Here is a 24,722-nt window from a genome sequence, read left to right as displayed (position 1 = left end):
TATATTAACGTTCTGTAATTACAACAAGTTGTAAAATCTTTCCAGAGTGAGACAGAGACTGTGCAGAGACTGTAGAAGGACAGAGCAGCAGCAGAGCAGTCCAGATACACTGATGATCCTCTGTCAGATCCAGAGGGACACACAGGGCTGATGCTGGACTCTACATTGTGTCTGACAGTGGAGCTGTTCTCAGAGCAGTTCACTCTGCAGCACTGACAGTCATCTGCACTTCATTCCTCTGTCAGTCACTGCTGGATGAAGCTCTCCTCTCCACCTCCCAGTAACATGGCCCAGTCAGAGCGTCTCTACACACAAGCTGCTGCTGCTTCAACCTCTCTGGATCATCAGGACACAGCTGCTCCTCTCTCAGCACACACACCGTCCTGTTTACCATCATCAGCTCCACCTGCAGAGAGAAGGAGGAAGAGCAGAGGAGATAAACGAGTGTTTCCAGAGACTCTTCATCAGCTGTCAGTCAGTGATGCAGCACATCCAGTATAAAGAGCAGCAGGGACGTCAGTGCTGGGACTGTACTAGGACTCATTGTTGCTTCACTTTTTCTAATCTTTGGATTTTTATTGAAGTTGCTGAAAATGTTTTTCCCTCCTAGTTTGAGTTTGGACTTTCATTCATTAGAAGAACCTTGGTGTGTCCACTCTGAGCTCTGTAGGAACCCCAACAACAAGCCCAACAATCCAGATGGACGGTTCCAGCTGTTAACTGGAGGAATTCCATCCAAACATCTGCTCTCACTAAATTCTTCCTCACCTACAGACTGTGTTCTTCACTGCTTTAAACTTGGAAATCAATGCAGTCATTGGCCTGCGTGCTGCTTTGTTCAGAGAGCTGATTGGCTGTTGACAGTGTTTGATCAGAGCGTGTCAGCCGTTACTATGGTGACCATAAAGGTGAGAAACAGGAAGTGTTTGTGTCCAATCCTGAAGCCTGTCACCGTTCTCCTCTCACAGCTTCACTGAGAAGCTGCAGCTTTACAGGAAACACTGGATCTTTGTTTCATACTGACTGTGTTTAGTACAATACTGCTGACAGCACCACCCACTCACTCCATCACTCTACTGACCCCAGAGTCTCCAGTCTGTAGTCTGGACTCTGCTGAAGATCAGACAGCTGCTTCACATCTGGATCCTTCAGGTTGTTTCCATACAGGTCCAGCAATCTCAGATGGGAGGGGTTGGACTTCAGTGCTGCTGCCAGATAATCACAGCTGATCTCTGACAAACCACAGTCCTCCAATCTGTATAAAGAATGAAAGATGTAAGTTTATTAGACAAAGTGCTTGAAATCATTCAGTGTTTCATCATCTGTTCAGAGCTGAAGAAGGTTCAGAATGTAGAAGTTTAGAAAATGGAAACTCCAAACAGCTGAAGCCAACAGGAAGCAGCTTCAAACAGGAAACTGTGCAGAGTTTCAGACTATATGTCCTGATGCAGCCAGTTGGATTTTGGAGATTTGAATCTCTGTTCTGTGACTAAGTCCTTGAATCATTTCTTCCAGTTGGTCCAACACAAGGGCGCAGATTTGTTTTAGTTATTAGTTCACAGAGGCTGTTAAAATTATACGTCTAACATTAAAATGTTGGTGACACAATAATTTCATCCTAATGGTGCTGACATATTCATAGGGTTAATTTTTGCGACAAAATGTCATGAGGTAGTCATTATTTTGCAAATATCCACCTTGTAGTGCAGTTTGCACAAATTGTTTTAAAAATGCACTCAGCCTACAAACATTACTGATGAGTCAAGATCTGCACAAATTGACAGAAACACTGAAGCAGCTCCACATTTTATTCTTATTGTCATGTTTGTCCTATTTGTCAGGTGACAGAAGAACCAACACAAAGCTCAGAGAGCAATGGTGACACAAGATCACAGGTGGAATTGGATGATGACTTGTTGGTTCATGACTGTATTTGAAGCACATGTGTGACTGCATGTATGTGGAATGTCTCACTGTTATTCATCAGGTGACAGAGGCAGCTCTGCCATGTTGTAGCTCAGAGGTGAAGAGGCGAGGTCACAGGTGACTGGCTGATGAGTTGGTGCTATAGATTAACTAGTATTTATTATCATGACAATTGTTAGGCTGCTGCTGTAAATTGATTCATTAGTGTATGTTTGACAAAGAATCTGAATTGACATGTCTCACTTTTTATATGGCACGAATCAATGTGTAATTTTATCAGGTGGCAATATGTCCTAGTGCAGTCAGAGGGGAGGAGCCAGGGCCAAAGGTGAGGCACATCAAGCACAGAATAATAATTGTAATCTGAGGATAAAACGCAGGTACTGAGGCTGAAAGAAGCCTCAGTGCTCTCAGAAGACTAAAAACATGGGTAAGGTCAACAGTGACTCAAATGAGATTAAACAATGCTGCTGTATGTCCACCAGGAGACACTGGACAGTATAGATGCAAAACCAATATGCCAGCAGTTTATCTCAGTTAATGAGAGGAGCAGGCCTGTGTTTGGCTCCTTCACATAGTGGACATTGAGTTGTGTGGGACGCCAGTAGTCCATGTCTGTTGCTGTAACAGTAGTTCATGTTTAGAATAAAACATCCCAGCTCACTGATTTGATCGGAGCAATAGTGCCTAAAATGTTGCATAATTTTGCTGAGAGATCTTTTACTTTGTGGTAATCTTAGACGAGTAGTTTTATGGACAAAACCCACCAGGTCATTCAGTGTTCCCTTAGTGCCAAAATATAACAGATGTTGGTGTTATAACTGAAGTAATGTTGTTAAGTCCTTAAAGTCATATTCTTTTATTGTCATGACTCTATTTTTATTTTTGTATGATACCTGACTTATATGGATTATGGCTGAAGTAAACTAAAGCCTAAAATACTTTAGTCAGTCATTTGTTTAATAGTAATTTAACATTATATAATTCACATATAAAACTATGAATTGTGATTTTAAATGGTTTAAAAGCATGTAGAATAGCATATGTAGGCAAGTATATTTCTCCTCTTTTTATTAAGAAGCCAAAACAAAAAGGGAAAAAAAAAAAGAAACAGGGCAGAGTTCGGTGGTTGAATTATTCGTCCCCACCAATGGCAAAACCAAATCTACGCTTTTGGTCCAACAAGACAGACTAAGTATTGGACATGTGTTGTGGCTCCATCAGGGGAGCTTCTAAATGTGATGTGATGGCCCCTCTGGGTCTGTCAGGTCACAGCACTGAAGAGAGCTCAAACTGGGCACACAGCTGTTCCAGTCTGGACCAAAGACTCTATACTGGGACTGAGGGACTGCTTTGACTGCACCCACTGGGACTTTTGAAAGGCTCATGTTCTCCCTTAGATCATCAATTTCTACTGACATTTCTTTCTGGGAAAAATGGGGATTACTTTGGAAACAGGAAGTATTTTCCCCAATAAGCAGCCCTGGATTAGTAAATCACTCCAACATGTTCTCAGGCAGAAGAAGCTGTCTTGTTATGAGGGAGAGAAGAAAAAGATTGAGGCACAGAAACCTGTTGAAAGAGAGATAAAGTAGCTAAAATCAGGTGTAAAAGTAAAGCAGAGGATGAGCTGAATAAAGGACACTCAAGGCTGGCTTGGAAAGGAATGAAGTCCATGGTGGGGATGCAGAACAAGGAGCAAAGATGAATGTGATGCTGAATCAGCAGAAGACTTGGACTCATTGGATTCCAGCTTTGATATCATTGATTTCAATGAAGAGCTTTGTGATTGTAGCAAAGGGCTGGTAGCTCTGAGAGTCCCACTGATGAGGTGTTTGTGTGGAAATCTCTTAGTGGGACCAAAGAGAGAAAAAGCCCTGGTCCTGATGCTGTGGGAGGGAAATGATTGAAGTGTGCTGTGAGGAACTGACTGGGAGATTTTCACACATTTTCCAGTCCTCCTTGGAACAACAGGAAGTTCCCAGCATATGGAAACAAAGGTTAAGTGTCCTATGGCACTCAGTGATGATGGTGCTGTGGCCCCACCACCTCCACCTCTTTGTAAAGGAACTAACTGTAATCTGAAGCTTCAAATGGAACTAAGACTTCCTCCACTAGGTGGCAGTGTCTGATGAGAAAGTGTTAGTGGAGCTGGCCTGGAGTCAGAAACAGGAAGATGCAGGATTTGGGCTGAAATGGGCAAAAGTGGTTAGCACTAGTGCCTTAGAGCAAGAAGGTTGTAGGTTGAAGCTTGTTGGTCAGCTGGGCCTTTCTGTGGAGGTTGGATGTTCTCCCACAGTCCAATGAAATGCTGCTTAGGTTCATTGGTGCTTCTACATTGGCTGTAGGTGTGGATGTGAGGGAGTGCTTCTCTGTCGCTCTCTGTTGGCCCTGTGATGGACTGCTCACCTGTGCAGGTGGACCACGCCTCTTGCCCTATGACAGCTAGGGCACAGGCTGCAGCCCTGTGAGCCTAAGCTGAATAAACAGTTAGCAAAAATGATCCATAGATGGCCTGAAATCCCCCAGTTAGCAGTTTGGTAGATAGCTATGACATGCTAATCCCATCCAGCAGCTGTATTCTACCTGTAAGCTGATCCCTGCTGAGCCAAAGCACTTTTTCATATACAAATTACAACCTTTAATAGAAACCTATTGGTCAGCATCTTATTAGCCTGCTGTTAGCTTCATTCCACAGAAAACTGAGAGAAACTAACAGAGTTGATAAAGAATAAAGAGAAATGTGCTGATTTAAAGCCTTTGAAGTGCTTCAGATGATCTCTGTCCACTTCTGTCCACTCATTCATTCATGTAAGCTTTCTAATGCAGCTTTGATATTCACAGTCTGCTTGATGAAACTCATTCTAACCCTGAATGTCAGAGTGTTCCTCCTTCTCTTTCCCATCATTCATGCTGGCAGTGGAGGAGATTTGGATGTTGGACTGTGTTTTGGATGATGTGTGTATGTTTGTGTTGGACTGCTGTCTGTAAAGCAAACGCACATTTTGCTTTGGATTTCAGTGTCACACAGACTTTAAGGTGCAATGAAGAGTTTGAGAGTTTCACAGTGAATTTTCCAGTGGAGGATTTTTCTTCTTCTTTGAAGGTTTGAAATGTGAACATTGTTCTGCTGCAGTCAATGGACTAAACCAGAGAAGAAGACAACAGACTTTACCATGAAGATCCTCAGTGTGGATCAGTATAATATCAGCCTGATGTCTGCAGTTTAGTGTCAGCACAACTTTCACATCATATTCATCTCAGCACAACTAAAACATGCTGACTGACCCCAGAGTTTCAAGTTTACATCCTGGACTCTCCAGGAAACCACACAGATGCTTCACTCCTGGATCCTGCAGCTTGTTGTTGTTGAACAGGTTCAGCTCTCTCAGATGGGAGGGGTTGGACTTCAGTGCTGCTGCCAGATAATCACAGCTGATCTCTGACAAACCACAGTAACTCAATCTGTATAAAGAATGAAAGATGTAAGTTTATTAGACAAAGTGCTTGAAATCATTCAGTGTTTCATCATCTGTTCAGAGCTGAAGAAGGTTCAGAATGTAGAAGTTTAGAAAATGGAAACTCCAAACAGCTGAAGCCAACAGGAAGCAGCTTCAAACAAACACAACAAGAGAAAAAACTCTGAATGTTTCACATTAAAGTCGTACATTTCTCATAAAAACAGGACAAAGACTTGAAAAAGTCGTGTTTTTCCTTCCAGGAACCACATGGCTTCACTTTTAAAGGTGAAGTGTGACAGAAATGGACATATTTGAAGTCCAACACCTTTTTCCAGTCACATTATTAAAGCAGACAAACTACAAGCTCATTTTCATTCCAACAAGTCATCTTCTGACCTGGACTAACAACACTGATGTTCTTTCAGTGTTGCACTTTGTCGACGCTCCCTGAGCCTCACAGCCAGCTGCACATGGACCAGCTGACATTACCCAGCATTAGAGGCGGCTGTAAAAAATTCATGTTCCCATTTAAATGGTTTTAATTTGAATAAAACGATGTTGATTCATTCAATCCTGAATCGATGTTTAATATAAATGTATTTTGCCAGAATCTCAGGTTAAAGCTCACAAACTATTTCAACAAGCAGCAAACAGATAAAACAGTAAATGAGAGCAGCTAAACACACAAAGATGGAAACACAGAGCGTGGATCGTTCACTCGACGGCACGTACACGGACACGCCGTCGGGGCTGAAAGTGGACAGCTCACAGATCCTGAAGCTGCAGGTTTCATCTGTCTCCAACCAAAACTGAGTGAAGCAGCAGCAAAAGAAGATCCAAACTCTGCTTCACGTTTGATAAACATGCTCATGAATTCTCTCTGACTTTGGCTGTTCCTGCCTGCACAGCTCTCTCTCTCTCAGTGTACTCCAAGAACAGCTTCAAACATCTGTTTCTGCATCATTCACTGTTTATTAGCCACCAGTCTGCTGTTGTGTTCAGTGCTGTCGGCCTCTGACAGTAAAGCCTCATTTCTGCTGTTCCATGGAAACTTTTTAAAATGATGACAGATTACAAACTCTCAGCTGTGTCTGTAATCAAACCTCTGTAACTTTGCTTCACTTCAGCAGCATCAGCTCATGTTCACATGTTGCTTCATGGTTTGCTTCAGTTTTTGATCGACTGCAGAATATTTTGAAGGTTATCTGCTATAAAAAGCCAGAAGAGGAAAATCTGCTTCATGTGTTTCTGTTTGATCCTCAGTGACTTTGACACAAAGGCCTCTGCTGTGATGATCACACCTCTGATCAAGTCTCACAGTGTCACAACTGATAAATGATCAGAGTTAGAATATTTCTGACTGTCTGCTGTGTGCCGTGACCTTTGACCCTCTAAAGACAGTCAGCTGTGGATTATTCATTGTTGTGTCTGATACTTAGAACTGTGAGGAAGAAGCTACACAGTTAATCAGGGTCCCCTCTCTCTGAATCAGGAAAGGTGGGCAGGCCGCGTGTGGGCCGCGGGCCATACGTTGAGTATCACTGTTTGAAATGTGAACATTGTTCTGCTGCAGTCAATGGACTAAACCAGAGAAGAAGAAAACAGACTTTACCATGAAGATCCTCAGTGTGGATCAGTATAATATCAGCCTGATGTCTGCAGTTTAGTGTCAGCACAACTTTCACATCATATTCATCTCAGCACAACTAAAACATGCTGACTGACCTCAGAGTTTCAAATCGACATCGTGGATTCTCCAGGAAACCACACAGATGCTTCACTCCTGGATCCTGCAGCTTGTTGTTGGAGCTCAGGTCCAGCTCTCTCAGATGGGAGGGGTTGGACTTCAGTGCTGCTGCCAGATAATCACAGCTGATCTCTGACAAACCACAGCTCTGCAATCTGTATAAAGAATGAAAGATGTAAGTTTATTAGACAAAGTGCTTGAAATCATTCAGTGTTTCATCATCTGTTCAGAGCTGAAGAAGGTTCAGAATGTAGAAGTTTAGAAAATGGAAACTCCAAACAGCTGAAGCCAACAGGAAGCAGCTTCAAACAAACACAACAAGAGAAAAAACTCTGAATGTTTCACATTAAAGTCGTACATTTCTCATAAAAACAGGACAAAGACTTGAAAAAGTCGTGTTTTTCCTTCCAGGAACCACATGGCTTCACTTTTAAAGGTGAAGTGTGACAGAAATGGACATATTGAAATCAATGATATCAAAGCTGGAATCAAATGAGTCCAAGTCTTCTGCTGATTCAGCATCACATTCATCTTTGCTCCTTGTTCTGCATTCCCACCATAAATATAAAGAGGCAAAACTCACGTTTTCCAAAATCCTCTTTAAGCTTCGACAATAAAGGAAGATAGTTTTATACAAGTCTTTGTGGTTTTCTTGTCACCCAGATGCCCGAGTACTTAAACTTCTTATAGCTGGGTTTAAAAGGGGCTAAAATACACAAAACTCCCCAGTTGTCGTACAGATACACTTTGCCTCGCTCTTCCCAAAATTCACTTTATATCCAGAAATTGTCCCAAATTCCTTAAGTATGCATTAAGGTGACCTTGAGGCTCTTAAAGGCGCCTATAAATAAAACGTATTATTATTATTATTGTAAGTCTATCCAAAAGTTTGTGGAGGCTGTTCGATGGGTTGGAAATAAATAAAATCATGTCGTCGGCATAAAGAGAGACTTCATGTTCGATACCCCCTCGATGTTTTCCCTCAACACCAACACATTGTCTCAGAGCAACAGCTAGCCGTTCAATGGCAAAAAGGAGACAGAGGGCATCCCTGTCCTGGGGGGCAGATTATTGTTAGTCTGGACGGCTGTTAGAGGGGAGCAATACAATACTTTTATCCAAGATACAAAATTAAAGACACATTTTTTAAGCGTATAAAAAAAAATCCCATCTCACCCGATCCAACGCCTTTTCTGCGTCAAGCCAAATGACAGTTTCCAATGTATCACCTTTAACATGGGTATAAATGATATTTAATAGAGCTCTAATGTTCAAAAAAAGAGTGCCTAATAAAGCCCGTCTGGTGAAATAATGGAGGACAAATACTTGTGTAAGCGACGGGCCAACACTTGAGCCAGGATCTTGGTGTCTGTGTTGAACAAAGATATTAAACGACATGAACGACAATCTAAATGGTCTTTTTCCTGTTTTACAATTAAACACATCACTGCTTGATGCATTGTTGGAGGCAACGACTGTGAGAGGAAGGATTCTTCAAAAGTTGATTTTAACAGTGAATTCAGTCGGTCAGAAAACTTTATGAAAAAATCAGATGGATACCCGTCGGGGCAGCAGATTTTCCAGACTGCATGCTCCGTACGGCCGTTTCAATTCCAACATTAGAGACAGGTTCCTCCAGACTAGCGATCGCATCTTCTCCCAAGGAGGGAATATCAAACACCTTATTGAAATCATTGTGGATCTCAAGGATAGTTTGGTTGTCTGTAGACCTTATTCCCTGGTCATTGTAGATCTCAAGGATAGTTGGTTAGCTGTTCTTAGTCGTAGCTGGTGAGCTGATAACTCGCCTGTTTTTCCTCCATGTTCATAAGCGTAGCTGCAACTTTGACTCAGCCTGTTTTGTAGATATGAGATTGTATTCAGTTTGTCATTGTAACCGCTGTGTATATAATACAGGCTCAGGAGAGTGGCTGTACACAGCATGTAGTTTAGTCATTTCATCAGCTAACTGAGAGAGGCGCTCGGTCGCTATTTTATTCTGTTTGGCACAAAATGAAATGATTTGGCCTCTCAGATGCTTTTAGAGATTCCCAAATGACTGATGATGATATCTCTGGGGTCTGATTGATAGAAAAAAATCTCTTTGAGACCTTTTGTAACTGACAAACTCTTCATCTGCTAACAACACTGAGTTGAATCTCCATGGCTGATAGTTGGAGCAGGCATCAGGAATACACATTGAAAAAACAAGAGGAGAAATCACCAGTCTTAGAATCACATTCTGTAACTAAAGGGAGACGTTTTTCTATACAAATATATGTTTTATGGACATTAGAAAAAAAGAGTATTGACGTGAAGCAGGATTATGAAATCTCCATACATCAGCCAGCCCATAATTATCAAGAAAGCTCTGAATGACGCATGCTGAGTTTGGACTAAGTGTACTTTTGTGTGAACTGTGGTCCATAGCAGATAATGAGCAGTTTAGGTCTCCCTCAAAGATGATATTGTGTGATGACATATTGGGGAGCCGCGCAAAGACATTAGTGAAAAATCTGTGATCGTCCCAATTAGAGGCGTAGATATTTGCTAAGATCAAAGGAAAACCATAAACTATATTTTCTGCACTTAAAATCCTGTAATTTTCTCATAAATCGACAGTGCGTCTTATGGATGAATTCTGGTTGTGCTTACTGACCTCGAACCGATTTTATGTGCTACACGGCGCTCAGAAACCTTTCAAAAGATGTTTTGGTACGACTTTGCTCAGCTACGAGGCCGCACCGCTTGATGGATTGTTGGAGCATTACAGCTACGAGGAGCCTCGCGGAGTGATACGTACTCTGCTTCAACGTAATATTACTGTATTGAGTGTGTATAAGGACCATAAATGGCACCTGTAAGAGACACGGTTACAAAGAGGATTTCAAACTCCAGGCTGTCAGTCACGCAGTAGAACCTGGGAACAGAGCAGCTGCTTGTTATTATGCTCAGCGTCTGTTTACATTTTGACTGCACGATTGTGAGCTTTTTGTTATGCACAAAAACAACAGTTTTCTTTTATTTATGGAGCATTATTATTTAATAAATGCTGATCATTTATTCCTGAGTAATTGTTTCATGTACATCTACGCTGTATGTTAATAAATGTGCCTGTGTGAGATTTGGGACACAGCTTTGACTAAGAACTCTCTTTTTGTTCGTACTTTCTGGCTTTAAAAATATCGAGATATATATCGTATATCGCCATCCAGCTAAAGAATATCGAGATATGAACTTTGGGTCATATCGCCCAGTCGTAATATTGCAATAGGTTGTCCGTTAAACTCAAGCGGGGCTTGGGCCCTGGCACGGCGTAGCCACACAATCCTGGTAGTAGTGACGCTCGGCTATGACGGCGTGCGGGTTACCAGCTGGCTTTCTCAGGATAGGGCTCCTGTGTGAGCGGTCGACAATAACGTCTTTATCCATACCCAGCACTTCACGTAGTAGCACGGATACGGCCGTGGAGGAGCTCGAGTCCAGGCCCTCTGGGATCCCTATGATGTGGATGTTAGCTCTCCGCTTCCTGCCTTCATCACATTTATCCTTCAGGTCAGACAGCTCCTCCTTCATACTCTCTACTGTAGACTGCAGGGTGGTCACCTCATCGCTCCACATTGACAGCCCATCCTCAGCTTCTTTCACTGTAACCTTTACTCCATCAACTTCGCCGCACGAGATCGCACCGGGGCTAAAATATTCACCTGCTCAGCTGTTTTTGATCAGTTTGTGTCATGGTCCTGAGTCTGAGGACTCGGTGTATTGTGTTTCTTTATATTATTTAGTGATGTGACGTTCTGTATCGAGGCTTCGAAGCTTGTGTCGAGTAATGGAGGGGGCGTTTCCGCGATGCGCGTACAGAGGCTTGCTTCATATATGGGAGGAGCTGAAAATGATGACGTCCGAAGCCTCGCTGCCCGGCTGTACCACGTGACTGGTTCATGAAGTGGTTCGAACTTTGCCGCGAGATATGACAGCGATACAAACCCCTCAGACTTCATTCAAAATGTAGGTGTTTGATGGAGAGCTGCGGTTAGTGAGAGTTTGGAGACAGTTTGGAGGTTTATGAGAGTGAGGAGAGAAAGTCAGGAGAGAATGGAGCCAGCTAAGAAGAGGAGGATGTCCTCCCCTGTGTGGGAACATTTTGATCTTATTCCTCCCAACAAGGTATGCAAATTTCTACAGAAGATGTATTTTCATAATACTGATGGTGCAATACAATTTATGTTAAGCTGTCTGTACTTTTGTACAAGGTGAAGTGTTTGCTATGTGCCAGGGAGCTGGGATATAACAACAACACCTCATCCATGCTTAGGCACTACAGAGCTTTGCATGAGAATAAGGGGAACACCGATTGTGGAGCAAGACCAGGTGAGCCATCAAATGCCATGATAATATAGCATGCAGTAATGTTACTAAATGATATAACAATATTATACAGCTGTAATAAGTTACGTGTGTGATATTTATATTTGTGCTTTGCCTTTATTGTCTTTCCTCAGGAGAACAATCTCAAATAGATGAAGACCTGGTTACCATGGTGATTGAGGACTCCCAGCCATTTAGCATTGTGGAGGACAAAGGATTCAAAAGATTTGTTAAATCATTAAATCCTAGCTATGTTCTCCCCACTAAAAAGGACGTAAAAGCAGTGAAAATGTAGTTTTTACAGAATAAAATGTGAACAGGCAGGACTGAGGCTCAGTGTGTAGCTGTCCATACCTCAACGTTACAAAAGCACAACTACTGTCCACACCCCAACCACACCTCACCTCACAGTAAATGATCATTTCCATTTTAAGCATTTCCAAATGATCATTTTCCATACTGCCAGTATAAATATACACAGTATACTGCCATCACTACAATATAGATGCTTTACACACTCCTTTTGTTGTTGACATTCACAGGCTGTGTGCAAAAGGCCACACTCTTCAAATTCATGCCAACTAATATTTTTACGTCCAGTAGGTGTCCTACTAGAGCAAATGAAGCTTCAAGAAGCTCTGCGCTGGGGTGAAGCAATTGGATGAAAAGCTTCAGTGCTTCATGAGGCTTCATCTGCCCATCACTAATATTATTCTTTGTTCTCGGTTATTCTGTTTTGTCTTTTGTTTAGGTTTGCTATGTGTTAGTGGTTTTGTTTCATGCCTGCTTGTGTTCTCTCTGTCTGTCCATGGTGTTATTGTGTCTGCTCATGAGTCTGCCTGTCAAGTTCAGTGTCCTGTCTGGTTCTCTGTGTCTGTTAGTTTCCTGTTTTATTCTGAAAGTTCATGTCTCATGTCAGTGTGTTCAGTTTTACCTCTCCCCTGTCTCGTTAGCCTAATTGCTCCCAGCTGTGTCTCTCTCCTGTGGCCCATTCCCTGATTACTCCCCGTGTATTTAAGCCCTGTGTTTTCCTGTGCTCTCTGTCGCGTCGTCTTTTTAATTCCATGTCAGTCTGCATTATTCTGTTACCCGGTATTCATTCTGCGTCTCTCTGCCATCTGTCTTTGTGCATTTTGCTCCTCCTCCCGTGCGTGTTTGGTTTAAGTTTTGTTCGTTAGTTTTCCCAGTTTAGGTTTGTTTACTCCCCGCTCTGCTCTTCCTGTTTTGTCACCTTCTCACTGCTGTAAATAAACACTCACTCGCACCTCATCCAGTACCTGCATTTTGGATCCTTTTTTCATACACCACACGACTGCTCCCAGCCGTGACAGTTTGAGCCTGTGTGGAGGAACGATGTGATGCTATAAAGACATCATCTTGTCCAAATGATGTTGTTCCAACACGTGTTTAAAAAGATTTTAAAGGTTGTTGGTTCCGACATCTTAGCGATTTTTAACAGCAGTCTTAGTTCAGGTGTTGTACAGCCTGTTTTAAACATGCTGTTGTACAGCCTGTACTAAAAAACCTGATCCGTGCTACTACGTGAAGTGCTGGGTATGGATAAAGACGTTATTGTCGACCGCTCACACAGGAGCCCTATCCTGAGAAAGCCAGCTGGTAACCCGCACGCCGTCATAGCCGAGCGTCACTACTACCAGACTCAGACTCAGCTGTGCTTTTGGATCTGACCGCTGCCTTTGACAGTGTTGACCACAGCATCTTGATCTCACCATTGGAGCATGGCGGCATCAAGGGCGCTCTATTAGACTGGTTCAGCTCTTTTATTAAATCGCATTATTACATTTGGGGCTTATATTTGACGGCAATTTGAAAAACAGCTGAGCTCAGTTGTACAGCGGTCTTTCTTCAAACTGAGCTTTTATCTAAGGTGAGATCATTTATATCTTTTAAAAACCTTGAACGGGCGATCCACGTTTTCATGACGTCCCAGCTGGATTATTGTAACTCCTTATATGTTGGAGTTAGTGGGACCTGCCTGGCAAGACTGCAGCTGGTCCAGAAAGCTGCAGCTCGTCTTCTGACACAAGCTCAAAGACATTTATCGTCCCAACAACCACATATACGCTGGTCCCTCGCTGTAACACAGTTCACCTTTGGCGGCCTCGCTGTTTCGCTGATCTTTTTTGTGCAATTTTGCATGTTTTTGTTTTTTACAGCGCATTGTGTTCTGCGTCCTGATTGGCTGTAGACCATTGTCAGCCAATCTCGTGCCGTGTCTCCTGTACAGTACAGAATGTGTTCAAATTTACAGCAGTGTGACTCTGCAGTGCTGCACTGTATGTTTGTACGTTTTGTCCCAACAAACAACAATGATGACGAGACGTTTTGCACCTGTGGTAGCAGCCAAAGGCAGAGGAAGATGCTGACCATCATAGTTTCAACAAGGAGGCAAAAAGGTTGTAACTGTCCACAACAAGAACATCGTAAGGATGGAGTCAGCTTTGGCTTTGTGGCTCAGTGACCGCAGGAAAAAGAACATCGTGCTGGACACCAACATTATCTGCAGAAAAACTCAAAAGCTTTATGAAACTTTACCTGACAGCGAGGAGCCCAGGCCATGGACGAGTGCTCCTCACACAGAAGCTCATTTAATGCCAGCAAAGGCTGATTTGACACGTTTCAGAAACACTTTGCTTTCACTCTTTAATAATGAACTTATTTTTCTATGAAGGTTTGAACTTTGTTTAAACAAGAGAGAAAAGTGTGAAAATGTTCATGCCTGTCTGAGAAAAGTGTAGAAAGTGTGCAGTGAGGGTTTAACTGCCTTAAAACTTCTATAATACTTGTAAAACATAAAGCTGCTACTTCATTCTGAGACTTATTTTTAGAACGTAACTCGATAAACGAGCGACCGCAGTAATGTATTGTGTTTATTTTGAAAACTCTCAACAGGATCTTCAGATTTATTTTGAAAGCTTTATCTGGAAAACACAAACACATAAGCAGGAAACAAAGAGCGTGATATGAAACGATAGACGTTTTCATATGGTCATCATATATACATCGTTCTATCGAACAGCCCCAGCTCCTGCTGTCAGTCTCTGTAAATCTGATCTGAAAACACATTTGTATTCACTGGCTTTTAATACAGCATGAGAGTTATTTGATATTTGATGTGTGATATTAATATTAGGAGTTATTTTAATAGTTATTTTGGATTCTTGTACAGCACTGTGGTCAACGCTGCTGCTGTAATTAATGTGCTATAAACACATAAACAATCTGCAGTTAAACATCCAAAACTAAAGATGTGATCGCTGCCTTTAGAAAATGTGCTGATGCACAAGATATCAGCTCCATTAAGGTGGAATGTGGCCGTGTTAGAAACATGTTGGAAGAAGTTTGAAGCTGAAACTGTGAAGCTGAGAGTGAAAGAGCTCCAGCGTCTGTCACAGGAAACTTTCTTATTTCCACACTGATGAAAGCATCAAGCTTTGATTTCCTGCTGCTTTTATTGAGTCACACTGTGAAACTGAGCCACAGCTGAACCAGCATCCCTGTACAGCAGACACTTACAGCGCTTGGCTGCTTCCATTGGACCCTCTGCACAGTTTCCTCTTCTGGTCCCAAAGTGCAGAACAACAAGGTTTCAAACAGCTTCGTTCCAGCAGCATCAGCCACAGACATGCAGAGAGAATCCTTTGGTTGTGTTGTGTGTTTGCATATGGATGTAGCACCACCGCAGAGACGTGCTGCAGCTCTGTTTAGTTACACAGCTGACAGCAGAGGCTGTAGTTTACTGTTACCAACATGGAAAACTGAAGCTTCACCAGCTGGAGCTACAGAGCTGGAGAACAAAGGAGACTGAGAGGCCAGAATGATGTGGGAGGAAACATCAAGAGCCTGTTTGAAAGGAGACACATGTGGATGCTGTGCCAGTCTGTGGTCTGTCAGAAGTCAGCTGAGTCACACTGCAAGAAGCTGCAGAATCTCAGAGGAGGAGATTTGGAAGTGTTTGTGGGACAAACTGGACTCAAAGAAAGAAGATGTTTGTGAAGTCTTTGGTGGAGGTGAGCAGTGTGAAGCAGAACACATGCAGATGAATCAGGAGGGAACAAACTGAGTGGGCGGAGCTGCCTGAGCCACGCCCACACAGACACAGCTCCTCTCTGGAGCTAAACATCTGCTTCATCTCAGTCTCTTTTCTTCATCCTCCACCTCTCTTTTCTCTTCTTCAGTGTTCTGCAGCCACGGAGCCTCACAGCCGTTAGCACGCCCATACCTGAGCAGCTAGCATTACCCACCATGCCGTGCAGCAGTGTCAGTTTGTAAATGTGCAAGAATTCCTGCTCTAAACTGTTTCACAGAGTGCTGTGTGCCGTGACCTTTGACCTGCTAAAGACAGTCAGCTGTGGATTATTCATTGTTGTGTCTGATACTTAGAACTGTGAGGAAGAAGCTACACAGTTAATCAGGGTCCCCTCTCTCTGAATCAGGAAAGGTGGGCAGGCCGCGTGTGGGCCACGGGCCATACGTTGAGTATCACTGTTTGAAATGTGAACATTGTTCTGCTGCAGTCAATGGACTAAACCAGAGAAGAAGAAAACAGACTTTACCATGAAGATCCTCAGTGTGGATCAGTATAATATCAGCCTGATGTCTGCAGTTTAGTGTCAGCACAACTTTCACATCATATTCATCTCAGCACAACTAAAACATGCTGACTGACCTCAGAGTTTCAAGTTTACATCCTGGACTCTCCAGGAAACCACACAGATGCTTCACTCCTGGATCCTGCAGCTTGTGCTTAGTCGAAGACCAAGAGGAGTCATTACTCAGGTCCAGCTGTCTCAGATGGGAGGGGTTGGACTTCAGTGCTGCTGCCAGATAATCACAGCTGATCTCTGACAAACCACAGTCCCTCAATCTGTATAAAGAATGAAAGATGTAAGTTTATTAGACAAAGTGCTTGAAATCATTCAGTGTTTCATCATCTGTTCAGAGCTGAAGAAGGTTCAGAATGTAGAAGTTTAGAAAATGGAAACTCCAAACAGCTGAAGCCAACAGGAAGCAGCTTCAAACAAACACAACAAGAGAAAAAACTCTGAATGTTTCACATTAAAGTCGTACATTTCTCATAAAAACAGGACAAAGACTTGAAAAAGTCGTGTTTTTCCTTCCAGGAACCACATGGCTTCACTTTTAAAGGTGAAGTGTGACAGAAATGGACATATTTGAAGTCCAACACCTTTTTCCAGTCACATTATTAAAGCAGACAAACTACAAGCTCATTTTCATTCCAACAAGTCATCTTCTGACCTGGACTAACAACACTGGTCTCTATGTGCAGCTGGCTGTGAGACCAGTGCTCAGGGAGCGTCTACAAAGTGCAACACTGAAAGAACATCACACACTCATTTGCTTCCAGCACTTTCACACAAACATCTACTGTCATTATTGTCACCAAACTCTGTGGATCCTTTATTGCAAATTCAAATGGGATCAAATGGTCAGACAAAAGAGGGTTATGAGGAAATATGATGAAATGTTGTGTATTAGCAGCAAGTTATTGAATCTTTTTCCTCAGAAACCAAACAAAATGATTGACAAACATGTTTTTACAAACTCAGTGTTGGACTTGGATCAGCAGGATAAGCTGATGTTTAAAGGCATTTGAGTCTCGCTGTATGAGAGTCCAGTTCTTACTCAATATTTATGGATGATGTTCTTTCAGTGTTGCACTTTGTTTGGCACAAAATGAAATTATTTGGCCTCTCAGATGCTTTTAGAGATTCCCAAATGACTGATGATGACATCTCTGGGGTCTGATTGATAGAAAAAAAATCTCTTTGAGACCTTTTGTAACTGACAAACTCTTCATCTGCTAACAACACTGAGTTGAATCTCCATGGCTGATAGTTGGAGCAGGCATCAGGAATACACATTGAAAAAACAAGAGGAGAAATCACCAGAGTCTTATAATCACATTCTGTAACTAAAGGGAGACGTTTTTCTATACAAATATATGTTTTATGGACATTAGAAAAAAAGAGTATTGACGTGAAGCAGGATTATGAAATCTCCATACATCAGCCAGCCCATAATGATCAAGAAAGCTCTGAATGACGCATGCTGACTTTGGACTAAGTGTACTTTTGTGTGAACTGTGGTCCATAGCAGATAATGAGCAGTTTAGGTCTCCCTCAAAGATGATATTGTGTGATGACATATTGGGGAGCCGCGCAAAGACATTAGTGAAAAATCTGTGATCGTCCCAATTAGAGGCGTAGATATTTGCTAAGATCAAAGGAAAACCATAAACTATATTTTCTGCACTTAAAATCCTGTAATTTTCTCATAAATCGACAGTGCGGCTTATGGATGAATTCTGGTTGTGCTTACTGACCTCGAACCGATTTTATGTGCTACACGGCGCTCAGAAACCTTTCAAAAGATGTTTTGGTACGACTTTGCTCAGCTACGAGGCCGCACCGCTTGATGGATTGTTGGAGCATTACAGCTACGAGGAGCCTCGCGGAGTGATACGTACTCTGCTTCAACGTAATATTACTGTATTGAGTGTGTATAAGGACCATAAATGGCACCTGTAAGAGACACGGTTACAAAGAGGGTTTCAAACTCCAGGCTGTCAGTCACGCAGTAGAACCTGGGAACAGAGCAGCTGCTTGTTATTATGCTCAGCGTCTGTTTACATTTTGACTGCACGATTGTGAGCTTTTTGTTATGCACAAAAACAACAGTTTTCTTTTATTTATGGAGCATTATTATTTAATAAATGCTGATCATTTATTTCTGAGTAATTGTTTCATGTACATCTACGCTGTATGTTAATAAATGTGCCTGTGTGAGATTTGGGACACAGCTTTGACTAAGAACTCTCTTTTTGTTCGTACTTTCTGGCTTTAAAAATATCGAGATATATATCGTATATCGCCATCCAGCTAAAGAATATCGAGATATGAACTTTGGGTCATATCGCCCAGTCGTAATATTGCAATAGGTTGTCCGTTAAACTCAAGCGGGGCTTGGGCCCTGGCACGGCGTAGCCACACAATCCTGGTAGTAGTGACGCTCGGCTATGACGGCGTGCGGGTTACCAGCTGGCTTTCTCAGGATAGGGCTCCTGTGTGAGCGGTCGACAATAACGTCTTTATCCATACCCAGCACTTCACGTAGTAGCACGGATACGGCCGTGGAGGAGCTCGAGTCCAGGCCCTCTGGGATCCCTATGATGTGGATGTTAGCTCTTCGCTTCCTGCCTTCATCACATTTATCCTTCAGGTCAGACAGCTCCTCCTTCATACTCTCTACTGTAGACTGCAGGGTGGTCACCTCATCGCTCCACATTGACAGCCCATCCTCAGCTTCTTTCACTGTAACCTTTACTCCATCAACTTCGCCGCACGTCGCCGCCATGCTGTTAGCGATCTCATTTCTCAGTCCTTGCACGTCAGCCCTTATATTGTCAAAATCTTCTTTCAAAGTATTTCTGAGTTCTTCTTTTAACAGCGTACTAATGTCCTCTTTAATGGATTGAAGAAGCTCCAGTTTTAGAGCAGTAGGATCCACATCACGCGCGTCTGTTGAGTCTGCTCTTCAGCGGCCGTAGAGCTGGACGCTGCCCTTTGGCCATCATCGATACTCTCGCCCGAGATCGCACCGGGGCTAAAATATTCACCTGCTCAGCTGTTTTTGATCAGTTTGAGCCTGTGTGGTTTGATCAGGTGGAGGAACGATGTGATGCTATAAAGACATCATCTTGTCCAAATGAAGTTGTTCCAACACGTGTTTAAAAAGATTTTAAAGGTTGTTGGTTCCGACATCTTAGCGATTTTTAACAGCAGTCTTAGTTCAGGTGTTGTACAGCCTGTTTTAAACATGCTGTTGTACAGCCTGTACTAAAAACCTGATCTGGATCCTCTGTCCGCTCAAACTTCAGGCCTATTTCAAAGCTTCCCTTCCTGTCGAAGATTTTGTAAAAGATTATATTTGTTCAGCTGCAATCTGTTGTAAAGGTTTCAGTCTGGTTTTAAAGCTCTTCACAGCACTGAAACTGCACTTTGGAAAGTTCTTAATGATCTTTTATCAGCCACTGATCAGGAGACTCCGCTGTGCTTTTGGATCTGACTGCTGCCTTGACCACAGCATCTTGACCTCACCATTGGAGCATGGCGGCATCAAGGGCGCTCTATTAGACTGGTTCAGCTCTTTTATTAAATCGCATTATTACATTTGGGGCTTATATTTGACGGCAATTTGAAAAACAGCTGAGCTCAGTTGTACAGCGGTCTTTCTTCAAACTGAGCTTTTATCTAAGGTGAGATCATTTCTATCTTTTAAAAACCTTGAACGGGCGATCCACGTTTTCATGACGTCCCAGCTGGATTATTGTAACTCCTTATATGTTGGAGTTAGTGGGACCTGCCTGGCAAGACTGCAGCTGGTCCAGAAAGCTGCAGCTCGTCTTCTGACACAAGCTCAAAGACATTTATCGTCCCAACAACCACATATACGCTGGTCCCTCGCTGTAACACAGTTCACCTTTGGCGGCCTCGCTGTTTCGCTGATCTTTTTTGTGCAATTTTGCATGTTTTTGTTTTTTACAGCGCATTGTGTTCTGCGTCCTGATTGGCTGTAGACCATTGTCAGCCAATCTCGTGCCATGTCTCCTGTACAGTACAGAATGTGTTCAAATTTACAGCAGTGTGACTCTGCAGTGCTGCACTGTATGTTTGTACGTTTTGTCCCAACAAACAACAATGATGACGAGACGTTTTGCACCTGTGGTAGCAGCCAAAGGCAGAGGAAGATGCTGACCATCATAGTTTCAACAAGGAGGCAAAAAGGTTGTAACTGTCCACAACAAGAACATCGTAAGGATGGAGTCAGCTTTGGCTTTGTGGCTCAGTGACCGCAGGAAAAAGAACATCGTGCTGGACACCAACATTATCTGCAGAAAAACTCAAAAGCTTTATGAAACTTTACCTGACAGCGAGGAGCCCAGGCCATGGACGAGTGCTCCTCACACAGAAGCTCATTTAATGCCAGCAAAGGCTGATTTGACACGTTTCAGAAACACTTTGCTTTCACTCTTTAATAATGAACTTATTTTTCTATGAAGGTTTGAACTTTGTTTAAACAAGAGAGAAAAGTGTGAAAATGTTCATGCCTGTCTGAGAAAAGTGTAGAAAGTGTGCAGTGAGGGTTTAACTGCCTTAAAACTTCTATAATACTTGTAAAACATAAAGCTGCTACTTCATTCTGAGACTTATTTTTAGAACGTAACTCGATAAACGAGCGACCGCAGTACTGTATTGTGTTTATTTTGAAAACTCTCAACAGGATCTTCAGATTTATTTTGAAAGCTTTATCTGGAAAACACAAACACATAAGCAGGAAACAAAGAGCGTGATATGAAACGATAGACGTTTTCATATGGTCATCATATATACATCGTTCTATCGAACAGCCCCAGCTCCTGCTGTCAGTCTCTGTAAATCTGCTCTTAAAACACATTTGTATTCACTGGCTTTTAATACAGCATGAGAGTTATTTGATATTTGATGTGTGATATTAATATTAGGAGTTATTTTAATCGTTATTTTGGATTCTTGTACAGCACTGTGGTCAACGCTGCTGCTGTAATTAATGTGCTATAAACACATAAACAATCTGCAGTTAAACATCCAAAACTAAAGATGTGATCGCTGCCTTTAGAAAATGTGCTGATGCACAAGATATCAGCTCCATTAAGGTGGAATGTGGCCGTGTTAGAAACATGTTGGAAGAAGTTTGAAGCTGAAACTGTGAAGCTGAGAGTGAAAGAGCTCCAGCGTCTGTCACAGGAAACTTTCTTATTTCCACACTGATGAAAGCATCAACCTTTGATTTCCTGCTGCTTTTATTGAGTCACACTGTGAAACTGAGCCACAGCTGAATCAGCATCCCTGTACAGCAGACACTTACAGCGCTTGGCTGCTTCCATTGGACCCTCTGCACAGAGCTTCAGTTTCCTCTTCTGGTCCCAAAGTGCAGAACAACAAGGTTTCAAACAGCTTCGTTCCAGCAGCATCAGCCACAGACATGCAGAGAGAATCCTTTGGTTGTGTTGTGCGTTTGCATATCTGCTGTGTTGCTTTGTGAGGATGGATCATCTCCTGCAGCTCCAGATAAACAAGCTGGACCTGAACCTGGTAGCTTCACTTAGAAGACACTTGTGACGGGAACGTGTGAGAAGTTTTGTTTAGACAAGTTTGGATTTAGAGTGTGGGACGAGCTCTCCACAGTCTTTGTGGAGATCCACATTCTGCATACTGCCTGTGAGAAGCTGCAGACATTTGTCCTCCAAATCCACTGAGCAGCTGCTCGTGGTGGTATTAGCTTCATGTGTGCGTGTTAGCATGAAGCCTCGGTCACACTCTGCTGTGGACACGGTCACGGACAGCTGGACGCCTGATGGACGAGTCGTCCTTCCTGTTAAACTTCTTTGAGCATGAGAATAGCATGAGAAGCTCAGTGGACACTGTTCAGTGTTTTAACTCTCGCTTTCACTTCAGCTTCACCAACAACAGCACAAGCAGAGCAGCCCACTGCCTGCATGGCTGGGACAGCGCCCCCTGGTGACTGTAAACCACTACAACATGTAGACGGCCGTCTGCAGGCTGGATGTAGCACCACCGCAGAGACGTGCTGCAGCTCTGTTTAGTTACCCAGCTGACAGCAGAGGCTGGAGTTTACTGTTACCAACATGGAAAACTGAAGCTTCATCAGCTGGAGCTACAGAGCTGGAGAACAAAGGAGACTGAGAGGCCAGAATGATGTGGGAGGAAACATCAAGAGCCTGTTTGAAAGGAGACACATGTGGATGCTGTGCCAGTCTGTGGTCTGTCAGAAGTCAGCTGAGTCACACTGCAAGAAGCTGCAGAATCTCAGAGGAGGAGATTTGGAAGTGTTTGTGGGACAAACTGGACTCAAAGAAAGAAGATGTTTGTGAAGTCTTTGGTGGAGGTGAGCAGTGTGAAGCAGAACACATGCAGATGAATCAGGAGGGAACAAACTGAGTGGGCGGAGCTGCCTGAGCCCCGCCCACACAGACACAGCTCCTCTCTGGAGCTAAACGTCTGCTTCATCTCCGCCTCTTTTCTTCATCCTCCACCTCTCTTTTCTCTTCTTCAGTGTTCTGCAGCCACGGAGCCTCACAGCCGTTACCACACCCATACCTGAGCAGCTAGCATTACCCAGCATGCCGTGCAGCAGTGTCAGTTTGTAAATGTGCAAGAATTCCTGCTCTAAACTGTTTCACAGAGTGCTGTGTGCCGTGACCTTTGACCTGCTAAAGACCGTCAGCTGTGGATTATTCATTGTTGTGTCTGATACTTAGAACTGTGAGGAAGAAGCTACACAGTTAATCAGGGTCCCCTCTCTCTGAATCAGGAAAGGTGGGCAGGCCGCGTGTGGGCCGCGGGCCATACGTTGAGTATCACTGTTTGAAATGTGAACATTGTTCTGCTGCAGTCAATGGACTAAACCAGAGAAGAAGAAAACAGACTTTACCATGAAGATCCTCAGTGTGGATCAGTATAATATCAGCCTGATGTCTGCAGTTTAGTGTCAGCACAACTTTCACATCATATTCATCTCAGCACAACTAAAACATGCTGACTGACCTCAGAGTTTCAAGTTTACATCCTGGACTCTCCAGGAAACCACACAGATGCTTCACTCCTGGATCCTGCAGGTTGTTCTTAGTCGGCGACCAGGGGGAGTCATTACTCAGGTCCAGCTGTCTCAGATGGGAGGGGTTGGACTTCAGTGCTGCTGCCAGATAATCACAGCTGATCTCTGACAAACCACAGCTCTTCAATCTGTATAAAGAATGAAAGATGTAAGTTTATTAGACAAAGTGCTTGAAATCATTCAGTGTTTCATCATCTGTTCAGAGCTGAAGAAGGTTCAGAATGTAGAAGTTTAGAAAATGGAAACTCCAAACAGCTGAAGCCAACAGGAAGCAGCTTCAAACAAACACAACAAGAGAAAAAACTCTGAATGTTTCACATTAAAGTCGTACATTTCTCATAAAAACAGGACAAAGACTTGAAAAAGTCGTGTTTTTCCTTCCAGGAACCACATGGCTTCACTTTTAAAGGTGAAGTGTGACAGAAATGGACATATTTGAAGTCCAACACCTTTTTCCAGTCACATTATTAAAGCAGACAAACTACAAGCTCATTTTCATTCCAACAAGTCATCTTCTGACCTGGACTAACAACACTGGTCTCTATGTGCAGCTGGCTGTGAGACCAGTGCTCAGGGAGCGTCTACAAAGTGCAACACTGAAAGAACATCACACACTCATTTGCTTCCAGCACTTTCACACAAACATCTACTGTCATTATTGTCACCAAACTCTGTGGATCCTTTATTGCACATTCAAATGGGATCAAATGGTCAGACAAAAGAGGGTTATGAGGAAATATGATGAAATGTTGTGTATTAGCAGCAAGTTATTGAATCTTTTTCCTCAGAAACCAAACAAAATGATTGACAAACATGTTTTTACAAACTCAGTGTTGGACTTGGATCAGCAGGATAAGCTGATGTTTAAAGGCATTTGAGTCTCGCTGTATGAGAGTCCAGTTCTTACTCAATATTTATGGATGATGTTCTTTCAGTGTTGCACTTTGTCGACGCTCCCTGAGCCTCACAGCCAGCTGCACATGGACCAGCTGACATTACCCAGCATTAGAGGCGGCTGTAAAAAATTCATGTTCCCATTTAAATGGTTTTAATTTGAATAAAACGATGTTGATTCATTCAATCCTGAATCGATGTTTAATATAAATGTATTTTGCCAGAATCTCAGGTTAAAGCTCACAAACTATTTCAACAAGCAGCAAACAGATAAAACAGTAAATGAGAGCAGCTAAACACACAAAGATGGAAACACAGAGCGTGGATCGTTCACTCGACGGCACGTACACGGACACGCCGTCGGGGCTGAAAGTGGACAGCTCACAGATCCTGAAGCTGCAGGTTTCATCTGTCTCCAACCAAAACTGAGTGAAGCAGCAGCAAAAGAAGATCCAAACTCTGCTTCACGTTTGATAAATATGCTCATGAATTCTCTCTGACTTTGGCTGTTCCTGCCTGCACAGCTCTCTCTCTCTCAGTGTACTCCAAGAACAGCTTCAAACATCTGTTTCTGCATCATTCACTGTTTATTAGCCACCAGTCTG

At 42.9% G+C, this 24,722-nt stretch overlaps 2 protein-coding genes and 1 long non-coding RNA gene across 3 annotated transcripts in view; 1 reads left to right on the top strand and 2 right to left on the bottom strand.

The window, feature by feature from the left end:
- LOC146548102 (NACHT, LRR and PYD domains-containing protein 12-like) overlaps positions 1-24,722 on the bottom strand; it is a 431,005-nt gene that overhangs the window by 130,186 nt on the left and 276,097 nt on the right. The gene's annotated exons all lie outside the window — the stretch shown is intronic.
- Positions 12-23,403, bottom strand: LOC146548111 (ribonuclease inhibitor-like). Its single transcript, XM_085263804.1, has 6 exons — positions 23,387-23,403; positions 23,154-23,351; positions 16,196-16,393; positions 7,113-7,289; positions 1,082-1,255; positions 12-406 (listed from the first exon to the last, which is right to left on the bottom strand). The coding sequence occupies exons 1-6, from the start codon at positions 23,401-23,403 to the stop codon at positions 397-399; spliced, it is 774 nt and encodes a 257-aa protein (XP_085119930.1). The 3' UTR covers positions 12-396.
- LOC146548112 (uncharacterized) lies at positions 11,247-11,776 on the top strand. The gene is made up of 3 exons (XR_014890914.1): positions 11,247-11,304; positions 11,391-11,508; positions 11,640-11,776. It is a non-coding gene; the product is annotated as an uncharacterized LOC146548112 (long non-coding RNA).

Source organism: Mchenga conophoros, linkage group LG23 (assembly GCF_057382185.1).
Source record: "Mchenga conophoros isolate Kocher_MC1m ecotype Shallow Benthic linkage group LG23, M_conophoros_male_GT1.1, whole genome shotgun sequence".
Classification (NCBI taxonomy): Eukaryota; Metazoa; Chordata; class Actinopteri; order Cichliformes; family Cichlidae; genus Mchenga; species Mchenga conophoros.
Note: the sequence above shows the minus strand (reverse complement) of the source record. Positions and strands in the feature narration are given on the sequence as shown.

Coding starts and splice junctions, on each gene's coding strand:
- LOC146548111 (XM_085263804.1), bottom strand. Junction 16,394..23,153: donor TGTAAACTTGAAACTCTGAG/GTCAGTCAGCAT, acceptor TTCTTTATACAG/ATTGAGGGACTGTGGTTTGT. Junction 1,256..7,112: donor TGTCGATTTGAAACTCTGAG/GTCAGTCAGCAT, acceptor TTCTTTATACAG/ATTGGAGGACTGTGGTTTGT.